The sequence below is a fragment of the Budorcas taxicolor genome, chromosome 12 (genome assembly GCF_023091745.1).
Source record: "Budorcas taxicolor isolate Tak-1 chromosome 12, Takin1.1, whole genome shotgun sequence".
In the NCBI taxonomy this organism is placed as follows: Eukaryota; Metazoa; Chordata; class Mammalia; order Artiodactyla; family Bovidae; genus Budorcas; species Budorcas taxicolor.
In genome coordinates this window covers 50,700,812-50,725,507 of record NC_068921.1, presented here as the reverse complement: position 1 = coordinate 50,725,507, position 24,696 = coordinate 50,700,812, and the positions used below count along the sequence as shown (strand labels likewise).

At 39.0% G+C, this 24,696-nt stretch overlaps 1 protein-coding gene across 1 annotated transcript in view; it reads right to left on the bottom strand.

Annotated features, from left to right (window-relative positions):
- Window positions 1-24,106, bottom strand: part of LMO7 (LIM domain 7) — a 146,159-nt gene extending 122,053 nt beyond the window's left edge. Inside the window, exons 1-3 of the mRNA XM_052650023.1 lie at window positions 24,032-24,106; window positions 22,351-22,421; window positions 8,331-8,400 (exon numbers count right to left, since the gene is read on the bottom strand). Coding sequence (XP_052505983.1) covers window positions 8,331-8,400; window positions 22,351-22,421; window positions 24,032-24,106 — 216 coding nt within the window. The remainder of the gene's footprint in view (window positions 1-8,330; window positions 8,401-22,350; window positions 22,422-24,031) is intronic.
- Between the last annotated feature and the right edge of the window lie 590 nt (window positions 24,107-24,696).

Below are 24,696 nucleotides of genomic sequence, written 5' to 3'. Positions count from 1 at the left end.
AGAGATGTTATGGGGAGGGAGGTGGGAGGGGGGTTCATGTTTGGGAACACATGAAAGAATTAAAGATTTTAAAATAAAAAAAAAATGTTAATAGAAAAGTACATGATAAAACCTGGATAAGAATATTTTAATTTTATAGCTGATTCCTCAGGTGAATTTTATATTATACCTGGAAGAGAATAACTAGATGTTTCAATAGTGACTTTGGCATAGACTAAGCTGTACTACTTTGCTGACACCCAGGTACAGGTGAGTGAAGATGAATGAATCAGAACTAATGTTACACAGGTATAAGAACAACAACCAGTAATAACCTTCCAATAAATGGCGGTAAGAACACACCCATAGATTTGTCTTATTTCTTAAAATAACCATTATGAAGGCGGGAGAAAATGACACGTCTAATAGCTTAAGCTAGCTGGCATCTTTGCTCATGTGCTGTGGCACCCCACTCCAGTACTCTTGCCTGGAAAATCCCATGAACAGAGGAGCCTGGAAGGCTGCAGTCCATGGGGTCACTAAGAGTCGGACATGACTGAGCGACTTCACTTTCACTTTTCACTTTCATGCATTGGAGAAGGAAATGGCAACCCACTCCAGTGTTCTTGCCTGGAGAATCCCAGGGACGGGGGTGCCTGGTGGGCTGCCGTCTATGAGGTCGCACAGAGTCGGACACGACTGAAGCGACTTAGCAGCAGCAGCAGCAGCAGCAGCTGGCATCTTTGCTCATGTGCTGTATTCTGTGGCATTCCTAAATGAGGAGACAATGTTCCCTAGCCTCTATAATCAACCTTACACATTTCTGCTCTTCAAGAAACCTGAAAGAATAACCCTTTAGAGCAAAGACGTTCAAACTGAACCCATATTTTTCATGCAAGCCTAGATATACTGAGAATTTCTCTACTAAGTCCACTGATGGACAGAAACATTCAAACAAACAAACGATTCATAGTAAAATTATCTAGGATACTATTGCTTTCAAAGGGAAACCTCAACTGAAATGGCAAGTGCAAGATCAATTCAATCTACAGTCAGCCAGCAAGCTAGCTCATGTAAAAAGGGTAGAGTTTACTTTCTTGATTCTTTACTTAAGTGATTCTCAACCAGGACAAATTTACCCTATAGGGGTTACTGGTAATGTCAGGAGTCATTTTTAATTGTCATAATTGGGGGGTGGAGGGCACAGTAATGCTGCTCAACATTCTACAACGCACAGGACAGATACCTACAACAAAGAACTGCCCAGCCCCAAATGTCAATAATGCTGAGGCTGAGAAACCTTGCTTTAGAAAATACTAACAAATCATCAGGGGTCCAAGATGACCAGAAGTCTTATGGTTAATAATTTGCTTGATGTTTTCTACACATATTGTATTTCATGCACACTAATGCAACCCATAGTAAAATATTATTCTGGTTCAATGGTTCTTTTCACCGTCAGAATATCTTGCCTGTTTTTCAGGGTTTTGTTTTGAGGTGGAGTTTTTTAACTCTCAAAGTTTTTGTTTTGAGTTTCAATGATTTGAACACACCCACATTTAACACCAGCTAACTTTTTGGAAGGCTGAAACTCTGGGGTTAGAATTTTTAGCATGGCTTTGTAAAGAACAAAGAGAATTTAAATGATAGGGGGAAATTTATTTCTTTACAAAACTCAGTCAAGCAAGAAAAGCCGTTATCTCTAGAAGATGTATGAGACTATAATTACTGCTTTCCTCAAGAAAAAAAATAATCATCTAATCATATGACTGTTTTAAGCAAAGCAGTCGATATATTCCTAAATCATCTTAACATCTCCCTCTGTTGTCATTACTCAGGAGATATTCCATGTGTTTTGCACAGGTCCATCTGCCATGAACGAATCCACTGCCTGAGCTTCATAGCTAAATACATATGGCAGTGGACATGGAATGGATGAAAGTCACAGCTGAAGAAAGGAGAGTAAAAAAGAAGTCATAGAAAGAGGGGGCTTGAATACTACACTCACACAGCTTAACAAACCCTTACATAGAAATTGTGTAATTATTTCTGTATTTGACTTAACTTGGTATCTACCCCACACAAATCTCATTTACAGAAATCACCTCAACCCATACACCTGAACTGAAAAAAAAAAAACAAAGGAAATGAATACTCTTGACCACAGCCTAGTTAGCCAAGACCACTCTCTCACTCAAGGAACTCATCTACCAGTCGGCCACTAACCCATGATATCTGTAGCCAGGAAAGAAAAGGTGATTGTAGACTCACGGATCTCAAAATAAAACTTAAGGTTACCAAGGGCAAAGTGTGAGGGGAAGGGAGAAATTATGAGACTGAGCAACATACAACACTATTATGTAACAGAAATGAATAAGGACCTACTGTATAGCAGAGAGAGCTCCACTCGATACTCTGTAACAACCTATAATGGGAAAAGAGTATAACTGGGTCACTTCACTCTACACCTGAAACGAATCAACGGTGCACGTCTACTCTGCTCCAATGAAAAGAAAACAAAAGGTAATCTGATCCATTCAGACTCTTCTCTTAGGAAATGCAACTAAGGGATGCCATTTGCTGTCAGAAAAGGGACAGAAAAAAGTAATCATGTGGAATGCAGCTGCCGTGGTTATGCCTGAGAACTAGATTAATAACAGTCCTTTGGAAAATCCTTAAAATAAAACACTCTTCATCTCACTTAGCTTGAAAGCATCTCTGCTCTTAGTTACTAAAAGAAACATTAGCTACATATAAAACTGGTGAAGCTGATTAAAGTCTTGGGATGTATCAGTGTGAAATCCTGGTTTCAATATTATACCACGTATACAAGATGTCACCATGGGGGAAACGGGGTGAAAGGCACAGAGGACTTTCCTGTACTGCTTTTCTGGCAACTTCCTTTGAATTTCAAATTAAAAACAAAAAAGATCTCAAAATTTGTTTAAAAAAGCAAGTTTTGACTAAAACATTTATCTATCTGTATTAGTTTCCTAAGGCTGTCATAACGAAGTACCACAAACCGAGTGACTTAAAAAAACAGATTTACTGTCTCACAGTTCTGGAGACTGCTGCTAAGTTGCTTCAATCATGTCTGACTCTGTGCAACGCCATAGATGGCAGCCCACCAGGCTCCCCCTTCCCTGAGATTCTCCAGGCAAGAACACTGGAGTGGGTTGTCATTTCCTTCTCCAATGCATGAAAGTGAAAAGTGAAAGTGAAGTCGCTCAGTCATGTCCGACTCTTCGCAATCCCGCGGACTGCAGCCTACCAGGCTCCTCCGTCCGTGGGATTTGCCAGGCAAGAGTACTGGAGTGGGGTGCCATTGCCTTCTCGGGTTCTGGAGACTAGAAGTGGAAAATCGAGGTGTTCACAAAGACATGATCCTATGAAACCTGTAGGAGAATCCTTCTTTGCCTCCTGCAGCTTCTGGCGGTTTGCTGGCAATATCTGCTCCTCCTTCACTCCAATCCTCAGTTGTCACACGGCTTTCTTCCTGTATGTATCTGCCTACGTAAGGTCATCTTCATATAAGGATGCCAGTCATATTAGGTTAGGGTAATGCGTACCCTGATTCACTATGACCTCTGTCCCTATACTCCACGTAACAACTCTATTCTCAGATCAGGTCACATTCTGAGGTACTGCAGCTTAGGACTTCAATATATAAACATACCACAGAGATATTGCGGGTCAGGTTCCAGACCACCACAATAAGGCAAGTCATATGAATTGTTTTGTTTCCTAGTGCATATAAAAGTTATGTTTATGTAGTCTATTGTAGTCTATTAAGTGTGCAATAGCAATATGTCTAATAAAACAGCCTACATACCTTAATTAACAAGTGTCATACCGCTAAAGCATGCTACCCATTATTTGAGCCTTCAGAGTCACAGAAGTAACATCAGAGATCACAGGTCACAGATCACCAGAACAAATATAATAACAGTAACAAAAAAGTTTGAAATACTGCAAGAATTACCCAAACATGACCTAGAAACATGGAGTGAACAAATGCTGTTAAAAAACGGTGCTGATAAAACTTGTACTATTCAGGGTTGCCATAAGCCTTCAATTTGTTAAAAAAAAAAAAAAAAAACTGCAGTATCTGCCAAGTGCACTAAAGCAAAGCACAGTAAAATGAAGCATCCCTGTAATGTGTCTTTCTTTGAAGGACACAATTCAACCTATAACACTATTCCATCAAAGACCTAATTCCAGGGACTTCCTTGATGGTCCAGTGGTTAAGAAACCACCTTGCAATGCAAGGAACATGGGCTCGATACCCGGTCGGGGAACAAAGTCCCCACATGCACGGAGCAACTAAGCCTGCATGCCACAAGTACCGAGCCCGTGTGCCCTGGAGCCCATGCACCACAACTAGAGTGTCCAGGCACCGTAACAGAAGATCCCACATGACATGACAAAGATCCCACACGATGCAACTGAGACCTGTTGCAGCCAAATACATTGTTTTTGAGAAAGGCCTAATTCTAGGGCCTATTACTTCTCACAATGGGTATCTTGTTCATTCACTCATTCAAACGAATTGTTGATCTGCTGTATGTACTAAAATTACTAGTATGTAGACTCTGGCTCAAATTTTATACCCTTCTTCTATAAGTGTCCAAAACTAAGGCTTCTGACATACTATTTTTGAGGAATTATTAGAGGTCAAGCCTCCTAGTCCAAATACAACTGCTCATAGGTGTTTAGCAAATGTCACTCTACTATAATTCTCTGCAGCATAGTCATTATCTGGTGCTTCCTTGCTCATTTGTTAACTCATTTGCCCAATCCCAACTCCCACACCGGAACATAAGCTCTTTGGGGGTAATGTCTTTGTCTTTGTTTCTCCCATATATCCCTATGAAAGTGAAAGTTGCTCAGCTGTGTCCAACTCTTTGCAACCCCATAGACTACATAGTCCATGGAATTCTCCAGGCCAGAATACTGGAGTGGTAGCCGTTCTATTCTCCAGAGGAGCTTCCCAACCCAGGGATTGAACCCAGGTCTCCCGCTTTGCAGGTGGATTCTTTGCCAGCTGAGCTACCAGGGAAGCCAATATATATCCCTATACACTAGAAAAACTCTTACCTAATAGGCACCCAAGTATTTACTAAAAGAATGAATGTGATACTAAAGAACATTCACAGACCAGACCATCTATATATCATCCCTTCCCATCCTCATAACAACCCTAGTAGGTAGATGCAGGGACCCTAATTTACACTTGAAATTAAGGCTTTAAGAAGCTGTGATAGGAAAAAAGCATCCTGACACATAAGCATGAGAAAGAGTTAAATGATGCATGATAATGACTTCAAACCAAATGCGCTTAGCTCAGTTCTATGGCTCTGGTCACTCTTCATGCTCCTAAACCCAATTAAAAATACTCAGTGTCCTGTAGTTATGAAAGTACTCTATTAAGTGTACCAGAAATACATTTTGCGTTAGTTCCTAGAGATAAAATCCAAAGTAGATAGAATTTCTCATACTTGAAATAGAAATGCTTGGCGAGATCTTCAGATTTAAATGTAAAATACATTGGTGCTTTCATCTAACCATAGACTCAGAAGACAGAATAAAACTTCTAGTGGCCAACCATAATAAACCACCACCGCAATTCAAGTGTTCCAAATATTTGAGGGGTTTGGAATCAAAGGTTAATTTTATTGAAAATGCATGTAATTGATCCAAGAAATGACAATTTAAAAATCTAAGCATTAAACCATCTGAGAATAACTCAAACCATCTGAAAAGAAAGAGTACTTTCAATACAATTCACACTTTAAATTTTCATAGAAGTCATTTCATAAAAGTTATTTCCATATAAAACATTTTATTAAACAATCTTTCTTTCTGGAAAGACTTCAGAAATCAAAGCTCTTTTTTCCCTTAAATAACATCTCTGACTTGCTATATTACTAGAAGTAATTCATGCATATATGTATATTGCAATATATGCATATATGTTACAGTATTATACCAAACTTGAAACCAATAAGAATACCCTATCAATTGCCTAGTCATGACAGAAGCAGAATAGCTACAACTTGGTAAGAAGAAAGGAATTAATATTTAGCCCAACTGCTCTGGGAACTTTATATATAGACAGCTGACACTTGAACAACCCAGGTTTGAACAGCAGAGGTCCACTTACACCTGGATTTTTTCAGTATATTAGAAAATTGTTTGGAGATTTGTGACAACTTGAAAAAACTCAGACAAACCATGTAGCCTACAGATATCAAAAGAAAAAGAGAAAAGCATATCAAGAGTGCATAAAGTATACACAGACACTGTCCTTACATAGGCATAAGGTGAGTGGCATTTAACATAAAATTATGTGTTAGTTTTCTTACTGTTTTATAACTTTGCTTTCAAGGAATTACAGTACAGTACAATATGGCGCTCTCTCTCTCTCATGATTGGAGAAACTGCATATCAGACTATCACAACAAGTAAGTGGATTTTTTAATGTAACAATGTTTCTAATACTATATCATGAATATGACTGTAATACTGTATGTCATAAAAATTGTATAATGATTTATTCACTAGTGTTTAGGCTTGGCAACTGTAAAGCAACCATAGTGCTATTTTTTGTTATCAATGCATGAATGTGAAAGGGTTGAATCTCTCAGCTGTGTCCGACTCTTTTCAATCCCACAGACTGTAGCCCACCAGACTCCTCTGTCCATGGGGTTTTCCAGGCAAGAATACTGGAGTGGGTTGCCGTTCCCTTCTCCAGGGGATCTTCCCAACCCAGGGATTGAACCCAGGTCTCCTGCATTGCAGGCAGATTCTTTACCGAGCCACCAGGGAAACCCAAAGCATGACTATATCTAAATAAATATCTTTTTCACATTACCTTCTGAATTTGATGTCTAGCATTAGTAATATGTATACTATCCATGGTGGTTTGTATCATGTGAGATAATATTGATGTATATACTGATAGATGATCCATCTTGTAAATGGATGATGTAAACTTATAGTATCGATAAACACAGTACAAAACTATAAATATATTTTTCTCCTCCTTATGATTTTAACATTTTTTTTCTAACTTCCTTTATTGTAAGAATATAGTGTATAATACATATAACACAAAAAATATTTGCTAATCAACTGTTTGTGTTATCAGTAAGGCTTCTGGTCAATAGTAAGCTATTAGCAGTTAAGTTTTGGCAGAGTAAAGTTCCATGCAGATTTTCAACTGCATGGGGTGTCAGCATTCCTAACCCTTGAATTGCTCAAGGTCAACTGCATCCTATATTTCAAGAGAAAATAGTAATTTTGTGATTTTTTTCCAAAGAAAAGAACTGCACAACTCTTCTTTCTTTCTCTCCTAGACAGATATTTTCTGCCATCAACTTATTCCTATCAAAAATCTGATGAGATCCTCAAGCCAACTGCAAACCCAGACATTTTAGTACTGCTACCTTTAATCTATAATGCCTTTAACATCTGCAAATACATGGACGGCCAAACAGAAGGTGCCTGAATGTATTATAAAGAAACTTGACTACTCCAAAGATAACATATATATTATTTACTTCCAGTTAATAGCTGTCTTAAACTTTAGTGTTTTGTAAAATTATTTTTTTTTAACCAGACTCCTATCATTAGCCTTGATTCTTTGGGATTACTAACATTTTGAAAAATATCCCTCATCTGTCATTACAAATTATTTATCTCCAGAGATATAGACCACCTTACTATTGATCTCTCAAGGGTCTTGATCCAGTAGAGAATTCATACACAAAATTCTGAATTTAAAGCTAGAAGGAATCTAGAGAGTCATGAATAGTTATCTTATGGAAAATATTACTGACGCGAAGCAGAAGACGGTGACTCACCCAACACCACACAGGATGTTGGTAGGAAACCAAAAGAGCAGATAGGTCCAAATACCCTCGAAGACCTGTGTGCCAAGTGAGGGCAATGCCTAAGCACAAAGCCCCTGAAATGTAACAATGCATCAGTTTTGGACAGTTTCCATAAACCATGGTCACCTAGCAACCAATGTATGGAAGCTGAGATTTGAAAAGAACACAATCCTCAACAAATGCAATCTGTGGAACAAATGGGCCAAGAAAGAGGACATAGGAAGTCCAAGGGCACAAAATGTAAAACAAAGAAAAAACTAAATAAATAGAATAAAAGCTTCGCAGGAAGAACAGAAACAGAAGAGAAACTAAAGCTATAAGGAGATCACAAAAAATACTTTTCTGGAGCAAAAGACTCCAAACGTGATTTCAATGATAATTCCAGATAAGAGAATCTGTTTGTGCCCATTTTTTTTACAGAGACAAATCTAGTTTTGAAGAAAATTTATTACTTACCAAGCCTGCTATAGGTGTGGACAGTCTGTTGATCTTCTTAATGACCCCAGGTTTCAGCTTATTAATCAAACTGGAAGTAAATAAAGAAACAACACATGTGGTTACAAGAAAGCCAACGTTAGTTTCATGTTCTTTACAACATTTTCAAAAAACATACATGTCACTCATCCATTTCCAATATTTTCTTCAGGCCCAAGAAAAAACAACCAACCAAGAAAATACACCAAGAAACAAAAACCAGCACTGTCAACAATAGTGAATAGTTCTCTGCTGCTAAGTCACTTCAGTTGTGTCTGACTCTGTGTGACCCCATAGACGGTAGCCCACCAGGCTCCCCCGTTCCTGGGATTCTCCAGGCAAGAACACTGGAGTGGGTTGCCATTTCCTTCTCCAATGCATGAAAGTGAAAAGTGAAAGTGAAGTTGCTCAGTCGTGTCCGACTCTTCGCGACCCCATGGACTGCAGCCTACCAGGCTGAGCATATAAACACACTTCTGCATTGAAGGACATGTCTTTAAAAATAGCTCCAAATTTGTTAAAGAAAGGTAATCTTTGATTCTGTTTCAACAGTTTATGAATTCCTTCCATTATAGCTTAGTTCTCTTCAACCTAAGAATACCTTTTTCTATTAATCATTTGTACTGATTTTTTTCCTCAAACTTATCCATGTTTTAAAAGGTAGCTACACATGCATCCATTTTCCCCCAAACTACCCTTCCATCCAGGCCATCAGATAACATTGGGACAGATGGATATGTGTGCATATAAGGCTGGGTCCCTTTGTTGTTCACCTGAAATTGTCACATTGCTAATTGGCTCTACTTCAATACAAAACACAAACTTTAAAAAACGGGGCGGGGGGGGTGGGGCGCGAAGTTGCCTAAAGTAAATGGAAGCTACCAGTAGACGTCTAAATAAAGGAGAAATTTCAACCCCAAATGGGCATATTCACTAATATCTTAAAATATAATTGCCTTAATTATATATTTTATTTAAAATACAGTTGCTGTATAATTTTTACATAGGAAAATTCACAGGAATTTCCCATACAGAGCTCAATTTCAACCACTAATTATGATACTGATGAACAAATTCAGTTGTTATCTGTTTCCAAAACACTAAAGAAACATTAAGAAGTCAAAATATATTATGTTGCTTTCATCACTGCCAATTCTGTATGGTGTTTTCATATCTGAGCCTGATAATTACAGTTTATAGGTATTTTGTTAAGCTATATTTCACATATATTTTTCTTGAGTATATGCTGTCTCTAATGAAAGAATATTCTAGAATATAAAAATATTAACATTTTTATTATTAAAAAATAAATTTAAAAACAACTAGATAAAAAGTAGCTTAAAAACCATGTCTGGGATTTTTTGTTTGTTTTGCCAGATTTAAAGGGTGCAATGGAATTCATTCAAGCAAACAACCAACTAGTAGTCACTGGTAACTCATTCAAGGCTGCTGCTGCTGCTGTTAAGTCACTTCAGTCGTGTCCAACTCTGTGAGACCCCACAGATGACAGCCCACTAGGCTCCTCTGTCCCTGGGATTCTCCAGGCAAGAACACTGGAGTGGGTTGCCATTTCCTTCTCCAATGCATGAAAGGGAAAAGTGAAAGGGAAGTCACTCAGTCATGCCCGACTCTTAGTGACCCCAGGGACTGCAGCCCACCAGGCTCCTCCGTCCATGGGATTTTCCAGACAAGAGTGCTAGAGTGGGGTGCCATCGCCTTCTCCTATGAATGCTTTATTATCACCACAGAATGACTGGGTAAAAATCGAATGCATCAGAATGCACCCAAATAGGATAACAGTTACCTCAGAATCTAACATTGAAAAGGTTTCTGTTGCTGTTACAGAATCTGCAAAGATATCTGTAAGTCTCTAGATTCTGAAACATTTTTAGAACTCAGCTTTGACACCTGAAATTTAAGAGTACAATTTTGGGTTCTAAATCTAGATTTTTGTGACTTCTATTTTTTTGTTGCAGTGCCCTGATAACACTGTCAAGCCATGTAGAAATTTAGTACTATAATAGTGCTTTTCTGCTATGGTTAGCCTGTTTAATCAATCATTAATCATTGCCAAGAAACTATCATTTGAAACAGTGATTTTTCTATTCAATAATGCTGCCACCCAAAAAAAAAAAATTTCTTTATTCTGTAACAAAGCTCCAAAATGAAAGCAAATATAGGAGAAAGAATCAAACATTCTGCATTTACTGGTCTCCCCTTCACAATGGGCAACAGAAAAAAAAAAAAACCTGACACTTGTGGAATGTCACTCCTTCAACATTCCAGAGATTTATATATACACTTGAGTGTGCTAAAAATAAAAAAAGACAAAAGTCTCAATTTAATGACCTTCAGAATGTTGTTCGACAGGATTCAAAATTACAAAACAGTGGCTTATGAAGACTTAGGCTGGTGAACAAAAGCTGTTTTTCTGTTTTCATACTTTCTTCACACAAAGATCTTTAGACAACTTAACACAGATGACAGAACCACCCTTCGACTGCAAGCATTTCCTAGAACTGTTCCTCTCTGACTCCTTATTTCTTATCTGTGCACTGAAAACCATGTAGGAAGGAAGGCTTTCTCTCTTCACGGTCACAGTATTTTTCTTTAATCACTAGCTGAAAAGCTAGAAAAGAATTAAGCAAGTTTATAAGAAATGACAACTCCAATTTAATTCTTGTAGTTGTTCCCTACGAAGCAAGTATTTCTTGAATTCTATGACTGGTGGCTTTTTGCAATGCACAGTACTAACACTGAAACATCACTTAACAGAAACACAATTCTAGCATAGTGTCAATCAAGAAAGCCACAGTAGTTGTTGATGGCTGGTTTGGCACTGACTTTCATATAGGAACTTGACTCTTAAAATGTAATCTTTCTGAGATATAAAAAGTTAGACACCAATATGAGCTGGGGCAACTTATAAAATGTCAGGGAAGTCTGACATCAGTTGTCCTTATTAAAGGAACAGAATCATAACTTCCTCCTCCACCCATTTGAGTCACTGGTGACATTGGCCAGAATAGTCAATTTACCTGTTCACGTCACTTACCATTTTTGTATTACTTTGTTAGTAATATCAAGAGAATTTTTTAAGACAGTTTCTAGAATGGATGATAACACAGCCTATTCTCAGTTAAGCCAATGGAAGGAAGAAAGGAATAGAAGTCAAGGAAAATAGCACAGATAAATGATGTCACCCAATAATGAGTTAATGGACTCCTCCCTCAGCAAGTTTCAGAGCTATTACTCAGCAATAACATACACCCAGTTGATTGGCGTCTTCCATTCCTGAGCATCCGCATATGTGTACAAACATGGACAAAACCACAAGGAGAAACACCACTCTGGATAACCTGCAAACTACCCTCTAAAATATGGTGTCACTAGAGGAAATGCAGTTTTACTTTGTCAACTGTTAAAATGTTAAGTGTCAGTTCTAAGCACTAGAGTATGGAGATAATTCTCATACAGTTTCGGTAAAAAGCAAACATCCAATCTGATTATGAATTGTTTGCAATTATTTTCATATACAACTAAAGGAAGAACTTCTAGGATATTTCTTCTGGGGTGAAAAATAGGTTCCATGAAATTTAAACTTCTGTGAAATTTAAGTCTATCAAATGAATAGGGAGGGCATAGCCTTATAATCAAATAAAACACACATGCCATACGAGAGGATACTACTCTCTTTCACAGATAGAACTTCTTTGCATAACAATGTTAGTTGCTCAGTCATGTCTGACTCTTTGTGACCTGATGGATTGGAGCCCACCAGGCTCCTTTGCCCGTGGAATTCTCCAGGCAAGAATACTGGAGTGGGTAGCCATTCCCTTTTCCAGGGGATCTTCCCAACCCAGGGATAGAACCTGGGTCTCCTGCATTGGAGGCAGATTCTTTATTGACTGAGACACCAGGGAAGCCCCTTTGCGTAATAAGCATTCTTTAATTATACATGTGGAATTCCTAAAGGCAACACTGACTTCAGGTCACTGGCTCTATTCAGGAACCAAATAACATGCTAACCTTCAAGCTACCTCTGTGCACAAGGAACAACAGGCAGTCAAGGGATCACTTTATTTGCCTGCACCCCTCTTATCCCACCCTTCTAATCCTATGTAGAATCATACCACAACTCCCCAAGCTTTCATCAAGCCATGGCATAAATATGGCCATGTGTTTTGCTAGCATACCACAGATTTGCTCTTTTCGGAAGATGAAAATCAGAACACCTAGAGGTAAAACCAGGAAACACCTATTCACTTTCTATCTCCCAAGACAGAACACTCCCACAAGAAGGCATGACTCAGCTCTTTCCTCTAGTTTCAGCTACTGCCTTTCCTCCTCCTCCCCAAATGTACCGCTCCCCCCCTCCAAAGAAGCTGACTTACAGAACAGATGTGAAGAAGCTGCCTCTGTTCAGAAACCTCGCCACCAGTGAATGCGGCCTGACTTTAAATATAAAAGTCATAGGTGACACTCCCAAGAAAACTGCACATAGAGCTCAACTTGGCGTCTGGTTCAGTTATTAAAGGCTTTCAGGAGAACTAGAACGTGATGCCCTGTCTCTTGGACTCCGGGAACTAGTTCCAAATGCCAAACCTCATTTCCCTTTTATTGGGAAGCTCTTGGGCAGAGGTAGAAAATCAAGAGGCATCTTGTGACTTCCTATTTCCAAAGATTTTTCCAAATGTATTAGAAAGACTGACATCAAAGAGCATATCAATGCAATGAGGATGAACTTCTTAACCTTCAAGTATTTGGTTAGTTGTTCACACATACATATTTCTAACCTTTCTATTGGCTACATTTTCTAAATATATATCCCCATATGAGTCAAACTTTTCCTATCAGTATGCAAAATATTTGTTCAAAAGATATGATAAAAATATTACAGATTTCTTGACAAATTAAAGAGCAATGCCTTGTTTTATGTGTTACGCATCACTTAATCATTTGCCTAGGTTTCTTCTAGATGCAGACTATGCTCAACAAATAAGTGTCAACTAAAGACAGAGCAAACAAGCAGTGAAGCTGCTAAGAGGACATAAAGATGTCCTCTCATTCCCAACACATCTCCCAGGACTGGTCGAGGGACCTGGCATCATCAAATATTTTATAAATCCACAGTCTAACTTCAAACACAGAAATTTTTCTGTGAATGATTCAAAACTTCTATCTTCTTCGTAGAAATGAACTTGGAAAAACTTTTTTTAGTTTCACTCAAATGCTAAAACTGATTTTGTGCTTTTTCCAAAGAGGACACCTCCCTTTATTATTTTCTTCTGTTGCCAGATGAGTTAAACCACATTGTTCTCTCCCAATTGTCAAATGCTGTTCAAGAGCGTAAGCTATCAGTTATATATTAATTTAGAGTGGCTACCTTGAGTAAATTTCTTACCAAGATTTTTAATTAATTATCTCCAGCTAAATTCAAAAATTCTAATGTTTTAAAAATAAAAACCACCTTGAGGAGTAATCACACATTCGTGGCAAAGTGTATGCAATTTAACATTTTTAAGTTAAAAGGCATTCAATACAAAATTCTATGATCACTTTAGTATTTTCAAAGACTGGTAGTAAAGTTAATTTACTACCAGTAACTATTAAGCAACTTTAATTTCTAGAATTCCTGTGGTAGTAATTTTGAAAACTGCTGAGTCAGGATAGAGTACAAATAAATGGTTAACAATATATGCTAAGATGGCAAAATGCATGGAGCAGCAAGAAGTGGGTACCAATGCAACTGATAATCATCATTTCAGGGTGACAGGACTTTCTTTTCAGCCTCACTGTGATGCCTGAAGCATCCTCAAGTGAGTCTGGCAAAGCTTGAGCGTTCTGAGAGCAGAGTCCTCTTATTTTTGGCAAACTCAACAGAGCACTAATGGATCTCACTGAGTGACGGACATTTGCCAATATCACTGTGATAGCAACAGGTGTCTAGAAGGAGGACTCTGGGTTCCCGTACTGGTTTTGTATTAAGTAACATCACAAATTCTGCTCATCGCTTTATGTCAATCAGAGGATTCTCATAGTCAAACTTAGGTTCCTTCCAGTGTTTGCCTCTGTAAAAATGCCTGGATGTGTGTCTGTATGTATATCTTTCTCCATGCTGCTTATCGTTCCTCACATTCTATTTCGAGATGAAATCATCAGTGTCAAGCTCTTGGTATTGTCTGTGTGTGTGTGCTTAGTCGCTCAGCTGTGTCTGACTCATTGTGACTCCATGAACTGCAGCCCACCAGGCTCCTCCATCCATGGGGATTCTTCAGGCAAGAATGCTGGAGTGGGTTGCCATGCCCTGCTCCAGGGGATCTTCCCAACCCAGGGATCAAACCCAGGTCTCCCGCATTACAAGCGACTCTTTACCGTCTGAGCCACCACAGAAGCCACCAGGAATGGTCTAGAAAGGAATCTGGTAATATGAACCAATTTACTTTGGCATCAGCAAGCGGCACTCCTGTGCCCACCCCATGGCATGAAGGAACAGCCACATAGTTTCCCGGTGCCTGTCGGCGGCTCACTGCATCATCTCTCCAAATGCTGTGGCTTTTATAAGCACTGCTTGTCAGGGATGGAAAAAGTTGTACCAATGTTTTATGTACCACGTTTTAGATACTGAAGCTCTTTTTAATATTTTCCACTATGAAGAGTCTTTATGAATATCTTCTTCCCCATGCCCACAAACAGTATACAAGTGTTTCTCAAATCATAGAGTTTACCATTACATTTTCAACACATAAAATGAAAGTCTCACACACTTCTCTAAACAATAAACCATGTTCTAAACTGTTTCACTACTGCTTTATCCCATAGTTCTTATCTGACTTTCTGACTGATGATTTTCAGTATGTAAAAATCTTAGAGATCAAGTCTCTCATATAAGGCAATGACTCTACTTTTTAATTGATGTGATATCATTATATACTTGCCCTTTTTGCAATATTCAATCCCCTTTCTTAACACTTCTCATTGCACAGACCAGAATTCCTGTACTTTCAACATTTACTAGCCAACATGTGTTTTTCCATTTACCTACCTGAGAGCCTTCAATGTATCAAAAAACTACTTCAAAAATAACCTCTCTCTGATCAAATCTAATATAAACTGTTTACATCACATACATTTAGCACATACATTACTCCCACTTATTTTCAGTAGAACAGAGGTCTCATTTTTTACCTCAGAGGCCCTGCACTGACATGTTATGTGCCCTCCCCTTAGTAATTTATATTTAGGGTGAGAAAGCCCTGTAGATGGTACATGCAAGCTCATGAAACAGGACCAAAGCTTTCAACCTTCAAGTTTGAGGCCACAATGTTTTAAAAACTTCTGAAAATTTTGCAGTCCATCTGTATAATACAACTACCATTTGTTGTTCAGTCAGTCAGTCAGGTCCGACTGTTTGAGACCCCACGGACTGCAGCACAGGCCTCCCTGTCCTTCACCAACTCCTGGAGCTTGCTCAAACTCATGTCCACTGAGTCGGTGATGCCATTCAACCTTCTCGCCCTCTGTCACTCCCTTCTTGTCCTGCCTTCAATCTTTCCCAGCATCAGAGTCTTTTCCAATGAATGGGTTCTTCGCATCAGGTGGCCAAAGTATTGGAGTTTCAGCTTCAGCATCAGTCCTTCCAATGAATATCCAGGATTGACTTCCTTTAGGATTAACTGGTTTGATCTCTTTAAAGTCCAAGGCACTCTTCAAGAGTCTTTTCCAACACCACAGCTCAAAAGCATCAATTCTTCAGCACTCAGCTTTCTTTACAGTCCAACTCTCATATCCATACATGACTACTGGAAAAATCATAGCTTTGACTAGACAGACTTTTGTCAGCAAAGTAATGTCTCTGCTTTTTAATATGCTGTCTAGGTTGGTCATAGCTTCTTTTCCAAGGAGCAAGCGTCTTTTAATTTTATGGCTGCAGTCACCATCTGCAGTGATTTTGGAGCTCAAGAAAATAAAAGTCTGTCACTGTCTCCATTGTTTCCTCATCTATTTGACATGAAGTGATGGGACCAGATGCCCTGATCTTAGCTTTTTGAATGCTGAGTTTTAAGCCACCTTTTTCACTCTCCTCTTTCACTTTCATCAAGACGCTCTTTAGTTCCTCTTCGCCTTCTGCCATAAAGGTTGTGTCATCTGCTTATCTAAGGTTATTGATATTTCTCCAGGCAATCTTGATTCCAGTTTGTGCTTCATCCAGCCCAGCATTTCACATGATGTACTCTGCATAGAAGTTAAATAAGCAGGGTGACCATATACATCCTTGACGTACTCCTTTCCCTATTTGGAACTAGTCTGTTGTTCCATTTCCAGTTCTAACTATTGCTTCTTGACCTGCATACAGGTTTCGCAGGAGGCAGGTAAGGTGGTCTGGTATTCCCATGTCTTTAAGAATTTTCCACAGAAAAACTGACTACCATTACAGAAGTCAAGTTTTTATTTGACATTTACCAAGTTTACCTTCAACTGTAAAAACTAATTCTTTTTTTAAAAAATTATGTTTTGCTGTATGCGGAAATAAGTTATAGAAAAAAATAACTGTGAAGCTTAAAAAGAGAGCACACAGATGGCAACTGTAAAACACTACCATGAAGAGAAGGCAGTTTAAATTATTTAATTATCTTTATGAACTTGAGGGATTCCCAATACTTGCATCTCTGTTTGCCTGTATGTGGGTGCTAAGTTGCTTCAGTCATGTTTAACTCTTGGTGACCCCATGGACCATAGCCTGCCAGGCTCCTCTGTCCATGGGATTCTCCAGACAAGAATACTGGAGTAGGTTGCCATGGCCTTCTCCACGGGATCGTCCCAACTCATTTCTTTATGTCTCCTGCATGTGCAGGCAGGTTCTTTACCACTAGTGCCACTGGGAAGCCCTTGTTTGTTTACTATTGGGTTATCAAATAGTATAGAAACTTCAAAACTTGTATTACTTTAAGTGAAAAAAATAGTTCTTATTACTTAAATTTTAGATGGCTATAATACGGATCAGGGTCAACAGGTTGGTGGGTTGGAGAGCTATATGAATGCAACTATCCTCAGGAAATTCAAAACAGAAAGAGCTCTAAGAATAAAAGCCCTAAAAAAAAAAAAAAAAAAAGAACAAAAGCCCTCACTCTTACAGATAGGCATTATACGGAGCCCAGCGTAGAAGTCCCAAGAACCCTCTGATGTCACTTTCACTCAACATGTGCCTGTCTCCAACTCGAACAAAGGAAATGAGCTCTCTCACATGAATGAGAAGTGGCCAGGTTCTCTTCTTGTCTGATGTTTTAAAACAATCACCTGAGTAGCCCGTAGTAAATTCACAGGAGTATTTTTTAATCATATTTTCCTTCTTCTTCTGAAAGTATCTTCAACAAAATCCTAGATCATTTCAGGAAGACAGGATAGTATTCACACAGCAGATAGAAACAGAAATAGGATTTCTCAAACTAATAGGTAAAAGTTTATTTGCTCCACTCTTTCCAAGCTGCAAATCAGGGAAAGGAAGGCCTGGCGACAATATGAGAAGAGTTTGCTCAATAATGTGAGCCATGAGTTCAAAAAGGCATCAATGTCTGAGTGGCTGACTTGGGATGGAGTAAAGACCTGGCGTAATTCCAGAGATAGGAAGTACAGACTGACTAAACAGAGACACGCCCAGTAAGATTACCTTCAAATACATCTTCTTACTTCATAAGGATCATAAAGAATGTTTTCATTTAAATATTTCCAAGATTGCTATCACAAGATGAGTAACTATGAAATTACTCACATCACTAGCTGGATATGCCCCAACTAAATACATTTAGAGAAGAGAAATAATACTGCAGAGCCACGGAGTAAGACTGGATTGTGAATATTTTTAAGTATATAGTAAGGGAGTCTTCACAAACTCTAATAAACACTGAAGAGAGGAGACAGATGAATGGACACTATGAATAAAATTCATAGAAAATTAGAACAAGGAGCTGAAACCACCTTTTAGACCCCTGTCAATCCTTTTGCTAATTAGAAAATCCCGCAAATTAGATTTTATTCCCATTTCACTGTTTAATAAAGCCAAGAGAGATTACTTGCCGAAGGTATACAGTAAAATGATTACTACAACAGACTTTCACCAGGGACGTATTTTTTAGCCCTCCACTGATTGGATCCCACAGTCAATCAAATTAAATGATACTAAAATGATTTACAGAAGACACTAACTTCAATAGCCAATCAGATTAAAAAGCAATAAATGCACATAACTACCTTCATTACTCAGATGCGTATATTGTCTGAAACCTCAGTGCAGCATTTATACCCAGTTTAAACTATCTGAAATGTCAGTACACTGCCAGTCGGGAAAAAACTATAATGAGCTCATTTCCTCCAACTCTTGACTTTGATATTCCAGAATGCCAGTTCAAACTACTACTAAAGCATAAACGGCTGCTGACATTGCTAGATAAAATGTAAGAAAACTCTTTAATGGTGATAATGAACTCTTTAATGATAATGTCTAGAAATTTTTAAAGAGGCAATATGCAGACCCTATATTTCAGAAGAATTGGTCATTTTTCTGGCAATGAACTAAACAGAAGTCAGCCTTTTCCTATAGACTATTTTAAAAATCTGAATTCGTTTTTAAAATCATATTTCAGCTAAAACTTGATATCTCAGATGGGTAAAATATTTGCAGACAGACAGTCCAATACATTTTGTTGCTGCTGTTTAGTCACTTGGTCATGTCCAACTCTTGTGCAACCCCATGGACTATAGCCCACCAGGCTCCTCTGTCCATGGGATTCTCCAGGCAAGAATAGTGGAGCAACTTGCCATTTCTATTTCCAAGGGATCTTCTTGACCCGGGAATTGAATCCACATCTCCTGCACTGGAAAGGGGATTCTTTACCAGTGAGCCACCTGGGAAGCCCCTGCTATATTTACCACTAATTTAAAAGTCAAGGTTTATAACACCAGGCTTCAGAGGGGCAGGTTTTACTTTCCTCTTAGAAATTACAACTGTTCAGGATGACGTGATCAAATAATGATGCTTAATCATTTTGTAGACCAACCAGCTAGGCTTTTCTTTAGTTATAAATTTATACAGAATATAATTACCTAGACTTTTTATCTACACTGGATCTATTAGATTAAAATGCATTCATTAACCAGGGTTATAAACAATGAAATTCACCAGTAAGAGTTTTGGGTTTTTTTTTAAACATCATGTAGTACTTTGGGATCTCATCTTAAACTAAAATTGCTGATTACCACAGTTAAATATTTACTTACACTACTCTTAGGAATATTCATTTAAGGAATAGTGAAGTGAGTGAAGTCGCTCAGTCGTGTCCAACTCTTTGCGACCACATGGACTGTAGCCTACCAGGTTCCACCGTCCATGGGATTTTCTAGGCAAGAATACTGGAGTGCCATTTCCTTCACCTAAATAGATTGACTACTTATTTGGTAATGTACAAAACCCCAAATTGATGTTACTTCAATTAGGAAACAAAGAATGAGCTTCTGAAGGCTGTGAATTTAAATGACATTTTTAAAAACCAATGTATCTGCCTCTAAACACGCATCCAAATGTTTGCTGTGGCCATCAAGGTAGAACTATGTATTTAACCTAACAATGCTGCTTGTCATCAAAACACTTGTTTTTTTAAAATCAACTTTGAATATCCTCGCTGGTGACAATCTACTCAAATTGGATATATTTTTTGGAAATCACCTCAAGTAAATCAGAGCCCAGGCTGGTACATAAATTGCATTTTAAATAAAACACCCAAGTGTCACTACAAGTATGTTTAATACCTAGTTCTGGAAAGTGATGCCCCTAAAAGGAAGATCCCTTAAAGTGTTGAGTAATAACTCATCACTGGAACTATAAAACCACAAAGTAACCTCTTTGAAAAGATCACCTATTTGGGTTGTTAGACGTGCACTCCTAAGTCTAAAAACACCTCTGTGCTCCATAGGTCTGCCTCCTGCTAAGCTAAGTCACTTCAGTCATGTCCAACTCTGTGCAACCCCATAGACAGCAGCCCACCAGGCTCCCCCATCCCTGGGATTCTCCAGGCAAGAACACTGGAGTGGGTTGCCATTTCCTTCTCCAGTGCATGAAAGTGAAAGGTGAAAGTGAAGTCGCTCAGTCGTGTCCAACTCTTAGCGACCCCATGGACTGCAGCCTACCAGGCTCCTCTGTCCATACAATTTTCCAGGCAAGAGTACTGGAGTGGGGTGCCATTGCCTTCTCCTAGGTCTGCCTCCTACATAAACCCAACTACACCAATCCTGACTTACAGGGCTTACAATTGACATCAAAATTATTTTTGCAGCAAGCTTCTAAATAGTGTATACTCATAGCTAAGGTTTCAGATCACATGTGTCTAACAGTCATATTTTCCCCTCCATCTTCTGAACACATTAAAATATATATAATTTGCAAACCAAGATAAAGTAATTTCCTTTGAATGATCAACTGAGCTGACCACATAGCCTACCAAGATTAAACACTATTTGGCTACAACAACTAAATGTGGCATCAGAAAAGGACAAGAAACCTCCCTTAAGCTTTCCCTGTGGCCCTTGTTCATATAACTGTCCTACTCTCTATTATGTAGAATTACATGAAATGGACATTTTCTGTAGGGCATTGATGGTTGAATATCAACACTTAATAAGGTTCAACTTCACAACACTGCTCTAAGACAATGAAGTCTGAACACCTACCAACACAGCAGATGACAGAAAGACTTTTATCTTCATGGCCATCTACCTAGTAATAACTTGTATGTACATAAAGTTTGATAGTTTATAGAAACCTTGACATATGTATTGGGTTGGCCTAAAAGTTTGTTTGGATTTTCTGTAAGATGTTATGGAAAACCCAAACAAACATTTTGGCAAACCCAATATTATGGGAACTTTGTGAATTAGGCAGATCAGATGCTCTGATCTCCCCTTTATAGACAAGAAAATAAGGCTCAGATATCGTCACTTGCTCAAATGTCTGAAAGTATGAAGCAAGGAATCAAACCTAGGCCACGTAACTCCTGATCCTTGCTGTAAACAACCTTCCTGTAAAAGGATAAACGAAATCATCTAAGTCTGAGCACATACACTCCCAGTGCATGCTTGTGGACAGATTCCATAAATACTTATGCCATAAGTGTCTAGATTGGAATACTTAAGTGCTTTCAAAACTGTGAGTACATACTTAAGTACATTCTTATACTTTATTTGCTCACATCTGCAATCTGCACCCTCACCCAGGAGTTCGTCCTTCCATTCCACAGCCTGCCTGCCCCTCCCTCTCAAAGGTCACCACCTGGCAAATTGTGCTCTTCCTCCACGGGGGAACAAAATATTACATTAAACATATACTTTAGGCTCCATACCATGAATCATGGCACAAGCCTCTTAGGATAACCAAAGCTTCAGATGTGATTCTTAATAACATCATATTAATTGAATGAACGGCTGGCCCATAACTCAAATTGATTGTGGTAATGTAATGACTCCACTAAAAAGCTCAAAGAAGAAATTTGCTACAGCCTAAATTTGTTCTGTAATCATCACTATGTACTGATGAAGGAAACAAGTTACATATTAACTTCTAAACCAGGCACCTCCATGTATTAGAATACTCACAGCAAGTGAGAGCTGGTGCTATGTGATAAGGCTTTCTCCTCAACCACCCACCACTACTGGCCCACCAAGCAATAATAGAATCTTTCTTGTTTACTAATTTAAAATAATATATATTTCACTAATGCTATCTTTAGATACAGAGACCGATAACCCCTTCCTACTGCCTGGTACTGTGGGGGTGTCAATTTGCAGGGATCAGATCTCATTTGTTACCAGGAAAACATGTCAGTGACTACAGTGTCCACGCAGCGGGGGATAAGACAGCTGATAACATGCATGTGCACACACACCCACACACAGAGACACATACACACACACACCTTTGCTTTTGAATTATTTTTTAAATGCTTTAAATACTTACTCACACAACAGAACACCATTCTCTAGAGAGGCTCGAAAATCCTTTGTTTCAAAATTCTTCTCTGTTACTGCCTGAAAGACAGATTTGGGGATTAATTTTCTCTTAATCAGGAATAATACACAAGTCAAACTCAGTATCAGATTATTTAATAGGCATCCAAAGTCATACTTAAAGAATGTGCAGATATCATCAAAAGTTGTTCCACATAGGAAATTGTACGTGCATTTCTGTGTTACAAAGAGAGTGGTTAACCACTTTAGTATGAACAAATATAAACAGAAAAAACCACAGCAAGTGTTCTTTATAATACTATCATTTTATGCAGAATAAACAAAACTTAGAAGCTTTATTTCTAGCATATTTTCTATTTTTAAAAAGCCTAAAAGCAACCTACCCTACTAAGGGTAAATAAAACCAAATTAAGGTATAACCTTGAAATATTAACTATACACACACATCATTAATTTCAATTCCACTCTGAAATCCCTCAAGTTTCATTACAAAACTGTATAGCAGAGGGCAAGACTATCCTTAAACATCCTCATGAAATGTCCCTGATTTGTGTAAAGAGCCACTTACTGTAATATCCTAAGAAGAAAATCATTAATCCTGACACTGACAGACAAAAGAGAGAGGGAATATGGTATATACTTTAAACAGACAAGACCACACTTAGGGCTTTTATATATGAGCAGACCATGCCTATGGTTACCAACAAAGTTCTTAGTGAAACTGCTGAGAAAACGTCTACCAATTCTATCTTCCTCTGTCTTTTGAGGGTGAGTGGTTGGGAGGAAAGGGGATCCCATAGAGAGAATGTTCAGTTGCTAAGTCATGTCTGACTCTTGAGACTCCATGGATGCAGCATGCCAGGCTTCCCTGTCCTTCGCTATCTCCTGGAGTTTGCTCAGATTCATGTTCTTAGAGTCAGTGCTATCTAACCATTTCATTCTCTGCTGCCCCCTTTCCCTTTTGCCTTCAATCTTTCCCAACATCAGGGTCTTTTCCCTGAGTCAGGTCTTGGCATCAGGTAATTAAAGCATTGGAGCTTCATCATCAGTCTGTGCGTGCTAAGTCACTTCAGTAGTGTCCAACTCTTTGCAACCCTGTGGACTGCAGCCTGCCAGGCTCCTCTGTCCATGGGATTCTCAAGGCAAGAATACTGGAGTGTGTTGCCATTTCCTCCCCCAGGGGATCATCCTGACCCAGGGATCGAACCTGGGTCTCTTATGTCTCCTGCATTGGCAGGCAGGTTCTTTACCACTAGTGCCACCTGGGAAGCTCAGCATCAGTCCTTCCAATGAATAGTCAGGGTTGATTTCTTTTAGGATTGACTGGTTTGATCTCCTTGCAGTCCAAGAGACTCTCAAGAGTCTTCTTCAACACCACACTTCAAAGGCATCAATTCAAAAACATTGGGACAACAGTAGAAGAGAAAATGGAAGCTATTCAGGGAAGGCTGCTCCAAGGACCTCCGAGGACTGGGACCCCAGCCAAGGGTGTTGGCAGATGCACCCCAGCAGCTGGGACAGCAGCGGCCCTACAGGTGGACGTGCCACCCACAAGCAGAGGCCTTGCTCTACCACCACTTCAGGAAGAAACCCAATCTCTGAAGCCTGATTGGAAAGTCACTCATCTTAAGCCCTCAGTGAACTATAAAGCTCCTGCTGTCCTTACTCACCACTGACAGCTTTACAGTCCACCTCCAGTCCTTGTATATCTTCTGTATCTTTTCCACAACACCCAGGAGTGCCATCGCTACTTATAACAGTGGGTAACTGACAAAACAATGGTTCTTTCTAACATTAACAGTAGTTTCTCATAAGCTGGTTCTATAAATAAGGACAGGAGCCTGGGTCAGAAGGTGACGCATTCAGCTGCAGGAAGTAACAGATCCTTTCCTACAAAGGGCATTCTCTAAGAAGGGATACATCGCTGCATGAATTGAACATTTGCTGAGTGTCTCCGTTAGATGCACTTACCTGGATAGTGGGTAGAGACCTTAAAAAAAATGCAAGGAGCTCACAGCCACAGAAATAAAACACAGAGTTTAAAAGTGCATTAAAACATATCCAAGTGGAACGGTATATTCCTTCAGGAGTAACCTCGAATGTCTCATGGGTTATCCCGGCTAACCTGTGAGGCACAAACTCTTCTGAATTTCCAAAAAAGATCCAAAAAACTCAAAGTGAGTACTGATCAGAGGTAGTGAAAACACAGTAACATCTCATTTATCTGGGAACTCCTGCATGTGTGCTAAGTCGCTTCAGCCGTGTCCAACTCTTTGTGACCCTACAGATTATGGCCTGCCAGGCTCCTCTGTCCATGGGATTCTCCAGGCAAGAA